Raw genomic sequence first — 13,490 nt, forward strand, 5'->3', positions numbered from 1 at the left:
CAGCTATCATGCTCCTTGCTGTTTACCCAAATGTGCTGAAAACTTATGTCCACACAAAAACATGCACACAGAAGTTTACTGCAGCTTGATTCTTAACAGCCAAAACCTGGAAGCAACTAAGATGTTCTTCCATAGACAATATGGAATAAACATACTTTGGAACAGACATACAATGGAGTATTATTCAGCAACAAAAAGAAATAACCTATCAAGCTACAAAAAGTCACAGAGGAGCCTTAAATGCATATTTGCTATTCCAACTATATGACAGTCTGCAACAGGTAAAACTATAGAGACAGTAAAAGATGAGCGGTCGCCAGTGGTTTGTGGGAAGGAAAGAGAAAGGGATGAATAGATGGGGCACAGGGGATTTTCAGAGCAGTGAAACTATTCTATATGATATGGTAGATACATGACATTACACATTTGTCAAAATGCACAGAATTGTACAATGCAAAGAGGGAACTCTAATGCAGACTATGTACTTTAGTTAATAGTATTTCAATATTTATTCATCATTTGTAACAAATGTACCACACAAGTGAAAGATGATAATATTAGGAGTATTTTAAGAGGGGAGGGGCATATAAAAGCTCTCTATACTTTCTGCTCAATTTTTCTGTAAACCTAAAACTGCTCTAAAAATAAAATCTGTTAAAAAACAAAAATGTTTTTTAGCAAAAGGCAGGGGCACTGTGTTATTCTAAATGTCAATGTCACAAAAGACAAAGGCTGAATAAAAAGTCCAGATTAAAGAAACCCAAAGAAATATGATAACTACATGCAATAAGTGATACTAGATTGGATACTATACTGGAAGAAAAATTATTATAAAGGAACCTATTGGAACAACTGACAAAACTAGAAAAAGGAATGAATTAGATTAAAATCGTCCATCAACAAATTTCCTGAAGTTGGTGACTTAAGTGCAGTACCACAAAAGAATCTCATTATTCTTAAGAAATACACATGAAAATATTTAGACATAAAGGATCATGATGCATATAACTTACTCTCAAATTATTTAGATGAAAAATTTTATATACATACGTAAAGAAGGAGAGCAAAAATGATAAAGCAATAGGTTGCCTCCAAAAACTCATGTCCACTTGGAACCTGTGAATGTACTTTATTTGGATATAGGTTCCTTCCAGATGTAATCAAGTTAAGATGAGGTTACAATGGATTTGGGTGTTCTTATAGGAAATGGAAATTTAGACACACATATACACACAGGGAAAAAAGCCATGTGAAGATGGAGGCAGAGATTGGAGTTATGCTGCCACAAGTCAAGGAAAGCCAAGGATTGCCAGCAACCACCAGAAACAAGGAAGAGGCAAGGAAGACTCCTTCCCTAGATTAGGAACAAAACAAGCCTGCCAACACCTTGAGTTTGGAATTCTAGCTTCTAGAAATATGAGAAAATAAATTTCTATTGTTTTAAGCCACCTAGTTTGTGGTACTTTGTTATAGCAACCCTATGGAAGCTAATATAGTAAGTAATAGGTAAATCTGGGTAAAGGGTATATGGGTGTTTTTGGACAATTCATGCAAAGTTTTTTTGTCCTCTTAACAGACTCTTTCTCAGAACAAAAGTTTTTTAACTTTGAAGCAAAGTTTTTCTAAGTTTGAAATTATTTCCCAAAAGGTTAAAGATAAATACAACCAAGGACTTGAACTGACATTTCTACAAAGAAGACAAATGGCCAATAAGCACATGAAAACATGCTTAACATCATTAATCATTAGGGAGATTCAAAGCAAAATCACAATGAGATACCATGTCACATCCATTAGGGGATGAATATTATCAAAAAAAACCCCAGAAAATGACAGCGTTGGCAAGGATGTAGAAAAACTGGAACTCTTGTGCAGTGCTGGTGGGAATGTAAAATGATGCAGCCATTATGGAAAATGGTATGGTGTTCCTCAAAAAATTAAACAGAGAATTACCATTTAATCCAGCAATTCCACTTCTGGATATATACCCAAAAGAATTGAAAGCAGAGACTCAGACAGATATTTGTCCCTCTATGTTTATAGCAGCATTATTCACAATAGCACCCAGGTATCTAGCAACACACGAATGGATAAACAGTATGTGGTACATGCATAGAATATTATGAATATTACTCAGCCTTAAGGAAAGAAATTCTGATACATAATACAACACGGATAAACCTTGAGGACACTATGCTAAGTGAAATAAGCCAATCACTTATTATTTTACTTACATAACATACCTATAAAAGTCAAATTCATAGAGATAGAAAGCAGAATGATAGTTGCCATGGGCTGGTGGGAGGGGAAAATGGAGTTATTGTTTACTGGGTGCAGAGTTTCAGTTTGGGAGGGTGGAAAAGTTCTGGAGATGGATGGTGGTGATGACTGCACAACAATATGAATATAGTTAATGTCACTGAACTTTACACTTAAAAATGGTTACAGTAGTAACTTTTATGTTATGTCTATTGTACTACAACAAATACAATAGTTGTATGTATATGTTTAGAGGTACGGTGGCCTTGACAAGCTGATTTTAAATTTACATGGAAATTCAAAGTGTCAAAAATAACTAAAAATTGTTGAAGAAGAGCAAGGTGGGAGGACTAACTTGATCAGATATCAAGACTTACCATAAACCTACAGTAACTGAGATAGTGTGGTATTGGTATAAGGACAAACAACAAGACCAACAGAAGTCCGGAAACAAACTCACACACAAGACCAACAGAAGTCCAGAAACAAACTCACACACCTCTGACTGCGTCAGAGGTGACCAACACTGTGAACAGTTTATTTTTAATACTTAGCTCTGGGACAACTGGATATCCTTATACAAAATATCAAATTGGAAATAACTTAAATTGGGCCTCCATTTTACATAATCAATTTAGATAGACTAAATACCCAAACATGAAAGGCAAAACTATAAAGCTTTCAGAAGATAATATAATATCTATGTGACCTTAGAGTATGGAAGAAGTTCTTTTAAAACATGCAAAAACACTACCATAAAAGAACTTTAGGGGACTTCCCTGGTCGTGCAGTGGTTAAGAATCTGCTTGCCAATGCAGGGGACACAGGTTCGATCCCTGGTCCGGGAAGATCCCACATGCCGCAGAGCAACTAAGCCCGTGCACCACAACTACAGAGCCTGCACTCTAGACCCCGCGAGCCACAACTACTGAGACCACGTGCCACAACTACTGACGCCCGCGCACCTAGATCCCATGCTCTGCAACAAGAGAAGCCACCGCAACGAGAAGCCCGCGCACACCAACAAAGACTAGCCCCCGCTTGCTGCAACTAGAGAAAGCCTGCACACAGCAACAAACACCCAACGCAGCCAAAAATATATATATATATATATATATATATATTAAAAAAGAACTTTAGTCCTATGAAAACATAAGCGACAAACTAGAAGACAGTTAAGACACAAAAAATCAGTGAAGAACTGATTCACCACACACCACAACTCCAGGGTGGGTTTGTGAGAACATCTGAAGAATTCCTCCTACATGTAAAAAGCAGGGGAGGATAACCCAACAGGAAAATGACATGAAAGGTGCTTCATGGAAGTGAAAATCTAGCTAGTCAATAAAAATATAAACAGGCACTTAACCTCACAGACGAGAAGGGAAATGTAAATTAAAACCACTATGAGCTATCTTTATAAACCCATTGGATTGGCTAAAATTTAAAGGGCTGTCAGTACAAAATATTGGTACATATGTGGGACAACAGGAACTCCTATACACTATTGATGGGAATATAAACTGGTGCCATCATCACTTTGAAAAAAACTTGGTATTATCCAATAAAATTGAAGACATGTATATCCTAAGCCAGCTAATCTACTTCTAGGTATATACTCTAAAGAAATTCATGCTCATATACACCAGAATATATGTACAAGAATGTTCTTAAAAGTATGGTCTATAATGGCCCCAAACTGGGGAAACAAAACAGAACATTGAATATCAACTATACTTCAATAAAAAATAAATAAAAAACAAAACAAAAAACCCCAACGTGTATTAATAGTAAAAAGGATAAATAATATATTTATACAAAGAAATAAAAGTGAATGAACTACATATACATGTAATAAAGTGGGTTAATTTCACCAAAAAAACTGTTAATAAAACAGGTAAGGGGCTTCCCTGGTGGTGCAGTGGTTGAGAGTCTGCCTGCCGATGCAGGGGACACGGGTTTGTGCCCTGGTCCAAGAAGATCCCACAGGCCGCGGAGCGGCTGGGCCTGTGAGCCATGGCCGCTGAGCCTGCGTGTCCGGAGCCTGTGCTCCGCAACGGGAGAGGCCACAACAGTGAGAGGCCCGCGTACCGCAAAAAAAAAAAAAAAAAAAGAGGTAAGGCCAAAAACGCAATTTAAAAATAGGAAAAATTAAATCATATTTAATTAAATCATATTGTTTTGGAATCCATACATAGGTGACAAAACTTAAGATAAAGGCAATGAAATAATTGTCATAAGCCAGCGTAGTGATTACTTCCAGTGAGGAGGAAAGGATTACAATCTAGAAGGGGACACAGTAGTTTCTGTGATGCTAGTAATGTTCTGTTTCTTGAATTGGATGGTTCCAGAAGAATGTCTTAAGTACTTTTCTGTATACATGTCATACTTCACATTTTTTAAAAAATGTGAAGGTATGGTAAGGATAAACACCATACAGATGAACATGGCTAGAGAAAAACACACAGTTATGCTGATTGGTTCATAACTATGAACCTGAAAGGGAGGTTCAGGCTCCCAGGCAATGTTTTATATTTCCCTAGTCCATCTGCCCATCTACTCTCCCAGAATAACATTTTATACCTTTCTGTTCTTAAACCTCCAAAATCTCCTCCCCCATCCTCAGCTTTCAGTTGATGATTGTGTTTTCTACTTCATTGAGAACAATGGAAGTAAAGAATATTTCCACAGCCTGACCACCATAAACACTACCAGGATTTTGCACCCACATATTCTACTTTCCCTTAGCTCAACTCTCCATGCTCCTATCTAAGGCCAATCCAACTATTTGTACACCAGATCCCATGCCTTCTTGCCTTCACAAAGACATTATTATAGCAATTCTCCCATCTATCACCTACGTCATCAATTTCCTTCAGCAATATGCTATTATTTCTTAATGAAACTTCCCCTACCAGCTACTACACTATTTCTTTACTCCCCTTTGTAGTTAAGTTTCTTGAAAAAGTTGTCTATAGTTACTGTTCCTCTCCTTCCATTCTCAAACCCACCACAATCAGGTTTTTGGACAGATCACTCTGTCAAAACTGTACATCATGATAATAACTTCTAATGGTCAATTAGTTCTCATCTTACTTATCTATCAGGAACATCTGACACAAGTTATCTATCACTCCTTGCTCCTTAGAGATGTGCATCACTTGGTTTCTGGTAAACCACTCCTTCTGATTTTCCTCTGTATAACTTAGTCACCCCTTCTCAGTCTCCACTGCTGATTCCTCTTCTTCCTTACTCAATGTTGGGATGCCCCAATATGTCTTTAGTATTCTGTCCATCCATACTCATTCTCTTGGTAATCTTATCCAGTCTTATGATTTAAACACATCTTTTTATATCAATACTTCCAGTTCAGACCTCTCTCTTAAACTCCAGACTCATTTAAATGTCTAGTGAACATGTGAAATTCCACATGTCCAACACTGATTTCCCAAATTTCCTCCCCAAACCTGCTCCACCATCCTTATTTCTATTTAAGGCAATGCCATCCTTCCAGTCACTGAGACCACAAAATCTGGAGTCATCCTTGTTTCCTCTCCCCATAACTAGTCCATCAATAAATCCAGTACATTCCATCTTACAAATGTATCTAGAATCTAAGATTTCTTCACTCCCTCTACTGTTGCCACTCCAGTCCAAGCCACATGCATCTTTCACTTGGATTACTGTGACGGCCCCCATCTGGTCTCTGCTTACACCCCGACCCTCTGCATCCTATTCTTAACATAGCAGCAAGAAAGGCCCACTCAACTTTTAATTTAGATCTTATCTTTTCTCTGCTCAAAATCCTACAACGGCTACTTACCGTACTCAGAAGAAAAGCCAACTATGCACGCCCTTTTTAGCCTAGGACAATATCAACATCATTTATTTTACTCTTTTTTCCCCCCTGGTTTTAGGAAACATAAAAATTAACATACAAAATGGAGCCTAAAAAAGTGATTCCTAAAGCCAGTCCTCAAATTGGTTTATGAAAAACTTTTACTTAATCCGCACTGTATGATGATAGCACACTGCATTTTTACGAATGTTGTTATTTATTTTTTAACATGTGATTTTCCTATTTGTTTTTATATTTTTCATAAAATATGGTTATTATAAATGGTAGGTTTTTTAAACATTTTGTTACTTGGAAAAATAAAAAATTTGCAGAACTAAGTTTTTTTTATTGAAGTATAGGTTACAGAATTAAGTTTTAATGCCTTCTCTACTTCTCCTTTCCACTCTCTATGCATTTTCTCTGCTGAATTAAAAAACAGAACATTTTTACTGGTACAGAAATTGAAAATTCTGGGGACTACTGGCCAAAAAGATTTAATAGGCATGTACCTACACTAAAAGCTCACCAAGCATAAGCAGGAGAAACTACATTGGCTAAAGGTAGACCCATGCCCCTCCCCAGCTCTGTTAGTGCTGGCTGTGAGACATTAAATTTTTTGCCTTTCCGACCCACTATTTCCTCATATATAATGCCCATTATAGTACCCATTTCATAGAAATATGAAAATTAAATGAGACGATACGTTTACAATATATTGACACATAATAGCTATCTACTGTGTTTAGTTAACACAACACGATAAACTATGTGTTTAATTACTGCAGTGTTAATACAGTGGTGGTGTAGGGTGGGAGAGAGAGTGGGAGCAGACCACCCTGGTGGAGATAAGTATTTTACCTACTGATGTTTAGAACTGGCACATGGGGATAATAAAAAGCATTTTGGTCAGTTTCACTACTGTTTTTAAATTCTCTGAAGACCATGTACCCCCTTCTTGCCTTCACCAGGATAAACCACAGCAAAAGACCATCTTCCACATTCACTCATTCATTATTAACTGAGTGTTAGGCATAGGGTATGGCAAGGACTCAGAAGGTTGCATTAGAGTATAATCACCATGTACTATTAAATAAACTAAGGGTTTTTATTTAGAAAATAAAAATATTCACTTACCTTTTTTGAATTTATGTATAGGGAGTTTCTTAAGTTGATCTTTACGAAGTCTGTTTCTTCTAGCTCTATGTCTATCCTGGACAAATTTTGTGATCTAAAAATAAAAGAGAAAAAAAAGGGAGTCAGATATTAAACATGCAAATAGAAAATGACCATTAAAATAACAAATGTCTTTTATGTTTCTAGATAGCTGCTACAAATCAATTCAACTTATTTAAACCCTAGTCATGAGACTATTAATTAAAATATCCATGATTAGTTATCATTAGTGATTAGTTAGCCCATAAATTATCCTTTGAATTTTTATTCAATGACCTAAATTATCTTTAATTTACTCTGACAAAAACATTATAAATAACATGTAACTATTTGTTGGAAAAATATAAATGGTAGATTCCAGATTACAAAGACTCCACTGGATCAAAAATGGGGGGGTTGGAATTTCTGTAAGTTACAAACTGATAAAATTTTCAAACATAACATGCACTAAACTGCACTTTCAGTGGTTCTAGCAGCAAAATGGACAGAACTAATACAGAACACCTGTACTATAAATATTCAGAAATATCAGATAAAATATACAAAATATTTTAAAGTATAAATTGCTATCCTTGCAAGAATAAAAAGGAAGTCCATGGGACCAGAACCAAATGCCACAAACGAAGTCCATAAAAGAAAATTTTGACAAATTTGACTACATCAATGTTAAGGACTTCTGTCCCCAAAAGATACTGTTTAAAGATAAAAGACAGTTCACAGACTGGCAGAAAATATCTGCAAATTGCATATCTCATAAGGGATTTCTATCCAGAATACATAATGAATTCAAAATTCAATAATAAGAAAACAAGCAACCCAAGAGAAAAAAATGGGCAGAATATCTGAATATACACTTTGTTACTGAAGATATACAGATGGCAAATAAGCACATGAAGAGATGTTCAACATAATTAGTCAGGAGAAAAATGAAAATTCAAATCACAAATACCACTATATACCTATTAAAATGATTAAAATGAAAAAGACTGACTATACCAAGTGTTGGCAGGGAAGTAGAAGAACTGGCACTCTGATACACTACTGAAAGGATTGTAAAATGGTACAACCACTTTGGAAAATAGTTTGGTGGTTTCTTATAAATTTAAACACATATTTACCAAATGACCTAATCATCCCACTCCTACTTATATTTAGTGAATCGAAATGAAAGTGTATATCCATATAACAACTTATATACAAATGTACAAAAAAGTCGATGTCAGCTTTATTTGTAATAGCCAAAAACGAGACACAACCCAAATGTTCATCAGCGGGTATGTGTATAAACAAAACGGTGGTATAGTCATACAATGGAATACAACTTGGCAATAAAAAGTAATGAATATCAATATATTCAATAACATATATGAATCTCAAAATAATTATTCTGAGAGAAGGAAGGCAGACACAAAAGAGTATGTAATTTATGATTCCCTGTATATAAAGTGGTAGAAAATGCACATTAATCTACAGTGACCAAAACCAGAGCTGTGGTTGCCCAGCAATGGTGTGGGGGGAGACATGAAGGAAAAATTTGGAAGAGGTGAAAGGGAGTGATTATCACAGAGTATGAGGAAACTTTTTGAGCTGAACCAATATTTTATTATCATAATTGCGGTGGTGGTTTCTCAGGTATACATACGTATGTTAAAACTTACCAAACTGTACAATTTAAATGTGCAGTTTATTAATATATTAATCAGTAGATGTTTATTTTAAAAATTTAATAGTAACCACTAGAAAAAAACAATATAAGCTTTCAAACTAGTAGGAAAAAGGGAGAAAGGGAGACAGAAAGAGAAAAAAAGTTGAGTAATCCAAATCTGTATAGTAGAAAAAAAAATAGAATAAAAAGTAAACAATAGAAATTAGTCCAAATCACAAAAATGAAAATGGGGTAAATTCACCAGTTTTTTTTTTAAAGAGTATATCATATTGGATAAAGAAAAAATTCCAACCATTCACAACACACAAGATTAAAACTTAATGACACATTAAGACAAAAGTAAAGGTAAAAAATACAGGGATAGATAAAATTATATCATGACAGTACTAAGTAAAAGTTGGCATATAAAGTAAAACAGGATATAAGACAAAAATCATTAGGAAATAGTTATCACAATGATAAAAAGGACACTTCACCTAAAAAATAACAAAATTATGGGAGAAATACACAAATTCACAAGCTCAGTAATTTCTAGATCAAGCAGACCAAAAAAAAAAAAAGTAAAGACCACAGACCTATGATGCCCAATATGGTAGCCATTATATACATGTAGCTACTGAGCACTTGAAATGCGGCTGGTCTCAATTGAGATTTGCTGTAAAAGTATAAAATACACACCAGTTTGCAAAGACTTAGTACAAAAAGAATAAAACATATTTTATAATTATTTACATTAACTGAATGTTGAAATACATTTTAGATTTATTAAGTTAAATAAATACAGTATTTAAGTTAATCTCACCGAAATATCTCCTTTTACCGTTTTTACTTTGGCTACCAGAAAACCTTAAATTACAATAAATGTGGCTCACAACATTGTTCTATTACACAGCACTGCTTTAGAAAACAGAGGAGTGCGAAAAACCATGGACAATTGCAATTGAACAGTTCTGTGAATATACTAAAAACCACTGAACTATATCATTTAAATGGGTCAATTTTATATTATGTGAATTATATCTCAATAAAAGTGTCTTTAAAATAATATAAAAGAAAGAAAAAAAAGACTGGACAAGACAAATACCCAAGCTCAAACTAATGGACATATATAAAACTTTGGACCCCACAATTCTTTTCACATATATGGTGGGGAATGTTTACAAAATTTAACCACAATTACCATGTCTCTTTAGCACCTGGATTCTAAATAACTTGAAAATAAGATCATGAACTGGCAGATGGAAGCAGGTGGAGCACCTAACTCAGTGAAGAAAGAAACAGAACCTTCTCCTTAACCACTGAATTAGACTGCCTTACCCACCCAGATATAGACAAAGACAACCAGAAATGGCATAGGCCTTTCCCTCACCCTCCCCTAGAACTGCAGAACCAGTCCTGGAGGAGCTGAAGACAAGTTCACCTCAAGAGAAAGATGAAGCTGAGCCAGCATGCCCTAATTTATTCTTCCCAAATGTACCACACAGATAAGGTACTTCATCTCTCCTAAGACCAACTGAGTAGAAGAGTAGGGAAGGGCTAGGAGTATTAGTAACTGAGTTTCCCATTCACATGGATGGATACATCAAAAGTGGTAAAGAAATATCCCATATAACAGTGAAAAAAATTTTCTCAATTTAAACCAAATTAAAATAAAAATACTCCTTATCAAAAGTAATGAGTTACATACAGCTAAAGTGATTGTTAAAGAGAAATTTATAACCTAAAGGCATATACTATAAAGAAAAATGAGTATTTAGCTGATCAAGCTAGAAAAAGAAAACCATCATATCCAAAACAAGTAGATGAAAGAAAATAATACTGCCAAGAGCAGGAATTCATGAGATAGATTAAAAGGGAGAGTAAATACATTAGAATGTAAGTCCCACTGGAATGTAAAATACTTGACATCAGGGATGTTTCCCCATTTTGTTCACTGAGGAAACTTAACACCCTAGAGCAGTGCCTAGGTTCAGAGGTGCAGAATAAATATTTGTTGAATGAAAAGAAAAAAAAGAGAATCTCAAAGTCCACTTCTCTGAAAGACAAACTTTATTTTTTGAATTTTATTTTATTTTATTTTTATACAGCAGGTTCTTACTAGTCATCAATTTTATACACATCCGTGTATACATGTCAATCTCAATTGTCCAATTCATCACACCACAATCCCCACTGCCCCGTGGTTTTCCCCCCTTGGTGTCCATACATTTGTTCTCTACATCTGTTGCTCAACCTCTGCCCTGAAAACCGGTTCATCTGTACCATTTTTCTAGGTTCCACATACATGCGTTAATATACGATATTTGTCTTTCTCTTTCTGACTTACTTCACTCTGTATGACAGTCTCTAGATCCATCCACGTCTCAACAAATGACTCAGTTTCGTTCCTTTTTATGGCTGAGTAACTTCTTTATCCATTTATCCACAACTTCTTTATCCATTCATATGTCAAGGTGCATTTAGGTTACTTCCATGACCTGGCTATTGTAAATAGTGCTGCAATGAACATTGGGGTGCATGTGTCTTTTTGAATTATGGTTTTCTCTGGATATATGCCCAGTAGTGGGACTGCTGGATCATATGGTAATTCTATTTTCAGTTTTTTAAGAAACCTCCATACTGTTCTCCATAGTGACTGTATCAATTTACATTCCCAGCAACACTGCAAGAGAGTTCCCTTTTCTCCACACCCTCTCCAGCATTTGTTGTTTGTAGATTTTCTGATGACGCCCATTCTAACTGGTGTGAGGTGATACCTCACTGTAGTTTTGATTTGCATTTCTCTAATAATTAGTGATGTTGAGCTTTTCATGTGCTTCCTGGCCATCTGTATGTCTTCTCTGGAGATTTTCTACTTAGCTCTTCTGCCCATTTTTGGATTGGGTTGTTTGTTTTTTTAATATTGAGCTCCATGAGCTGTTTATATATTTTGGAGATTAATCCTTTGTCCGTTGATTCGTTTGCAAATACTTTCTCCCATTCTGAGGGTTGTCTTTTCATCTTGTTTATGGCTTCTTTTGCTGTGCAAAAGCTTTGAAGTTTCATTAGGTCCCATTTGTTTATCTTTGTTTTTATTTCTATTACTCTAGGAGGTGGATCAAAAAATATCTTGCTGTGATTTATGTCAAAGAGTTTCCTTCCTATGTTTTCCTCTAAGAGTTTTAGAGTGTCTGGTCTTACATTTAGGTCTCGAATCCATTTTGAGTTTATTTTTGTGTATGGAGTTAGGGAGTGTTCTAATTTCATTCTTTTACATGTAGCTGTCCAGTTTTCCCAGCACCATTATTGAAGAGGCTGTCTATTCTCCATTGTATATCCTTGCCTCCTCTGTCATAGATTAGTTGACCATAGGTTCGTGGGTTTATCTCTGGGCTTTTTATCTTGTTCCATTGATCTATGTTTCTGTTTTTGTGCCAGTATGGTATTGTTTTGATTACTGCAGCTTTGTAGTATAGTCTGAAGTCAGGGAGTCTGATTCCTCCAGCTCCGTTTTTTTCCAATACTGCTTTGGCTATTCGGGGTCTTTTGTGTCTCCATACAAATTTTAAGAGTTTTGTTCTAGTTCCGTAAAAAATGCCACTGGTAATTTGATAGGGATTGCATTGAATCTGTAGATTGCTTTGGGTAGTATAGTCACTTTCACAATATTGATTCTTCCAATCCAACAACATAGTATATCTCTCCATCTGTTGGTATCATCTTTAATTTCTTTCAACAGTGTCTTATAGTTTTCTGCATACAGGTCTTTTGTCTCCTTAGGTAGGTTTATTCCTAGGTATATTAATCTTTTTGTTGCAATGGTAAATGGGAGTGTTTTCTTAATTTGTCTTTCAGACTTTTCATCATTAGTGTATAAGAATGCAAGATATTCCTGTGAATTAATTTTGTGTCCTGCAACTTTACCAGATTCATTGATTAGCTCTAGTAGTTTTCTGGTGGCATCTTTAGGATTCTCTATGTATAGTATCATGTCACCTGCAAACAGTGACAGTTTTACGTCTTCTTTTCCAATTTGTATTCCTTTTATTTCTTTTTCTTCTCTGATTGCTGTGGCTAGGACTTCCAAAACTATGTTGAATAATAGTGGTGAGAGTGGACATCCTTGTCTTATTCCTGATCTTAGAGGAAATGCTTTCAGTTTTTCACCACTGAGAATGATGTTTGCTGTGGGTTTGTCATATATAGCCTTTATTATGTTGAGGTAGGTTCCCTCTATGCCCACTTTCTGGAGAGTTTTTATGATAAATCGGTGTTGAATTCTGTCAAAAGCTTTTTCTGCATCTATTGAGATGATCATATGGTTTTTATTCTTCAATTTGTTAATTTGGTGTATCACATTGATTGATTTGTGTATATGGAAGAATCCTTGCATCCCTGGGATAAATCCCACTTGATCATGGTGTATGATGCTTTTAATGTGTTGTTGGATAATGTTTGCTAGTATTTTGTTGAGGATTTTTGCACCTATATTCATCAGTGATATTGGTCTGTAATTTTCTTTTTTTGTAGTATCTTTGTCTGTTTTTGGTATCAGGGTGATGGTGGACTCATAGA

General features: G+C 35.3%; 1 protein-coding gene across 2 annotated transcripts in view; it reads right to left on the reverse strand.

Moving 5' to 3' along the window:
• The window catches only part of RNF13 (ring finger protein 13), a 138,805-nt gene that overhangs the window by 22,094 nt on the left and 103,221 nt on the right, over positions 1-13,490 (reverse strand). For both annotated transcript variants that reach the window (XM_082839206.1, XM_082839207.1), the window contains one exon: positions 7,232-7,325. In XM_082839206.1, the coding sequence (XP_082695332.1) occupies positions 7,232-7,325 (94 nt within the window). The remainder of the gene's footprint in view (positions 1-7,231; positions 7,326-13,490) is intronic.

The sequence above is a fragment of the Leucopleurus acutus genome (assembly GCF_964270905.1).
Source record: "Leucopleurus acutus genome assembly, chromosome: 5".
In the NCBI taxonomy this organism is placed as follows: Eukaryota; Metazoa; Chordata; class Mammalia; order Artiodactyla; family Delphinidae; genus Leucopleurus; species Leucopleurus acutus.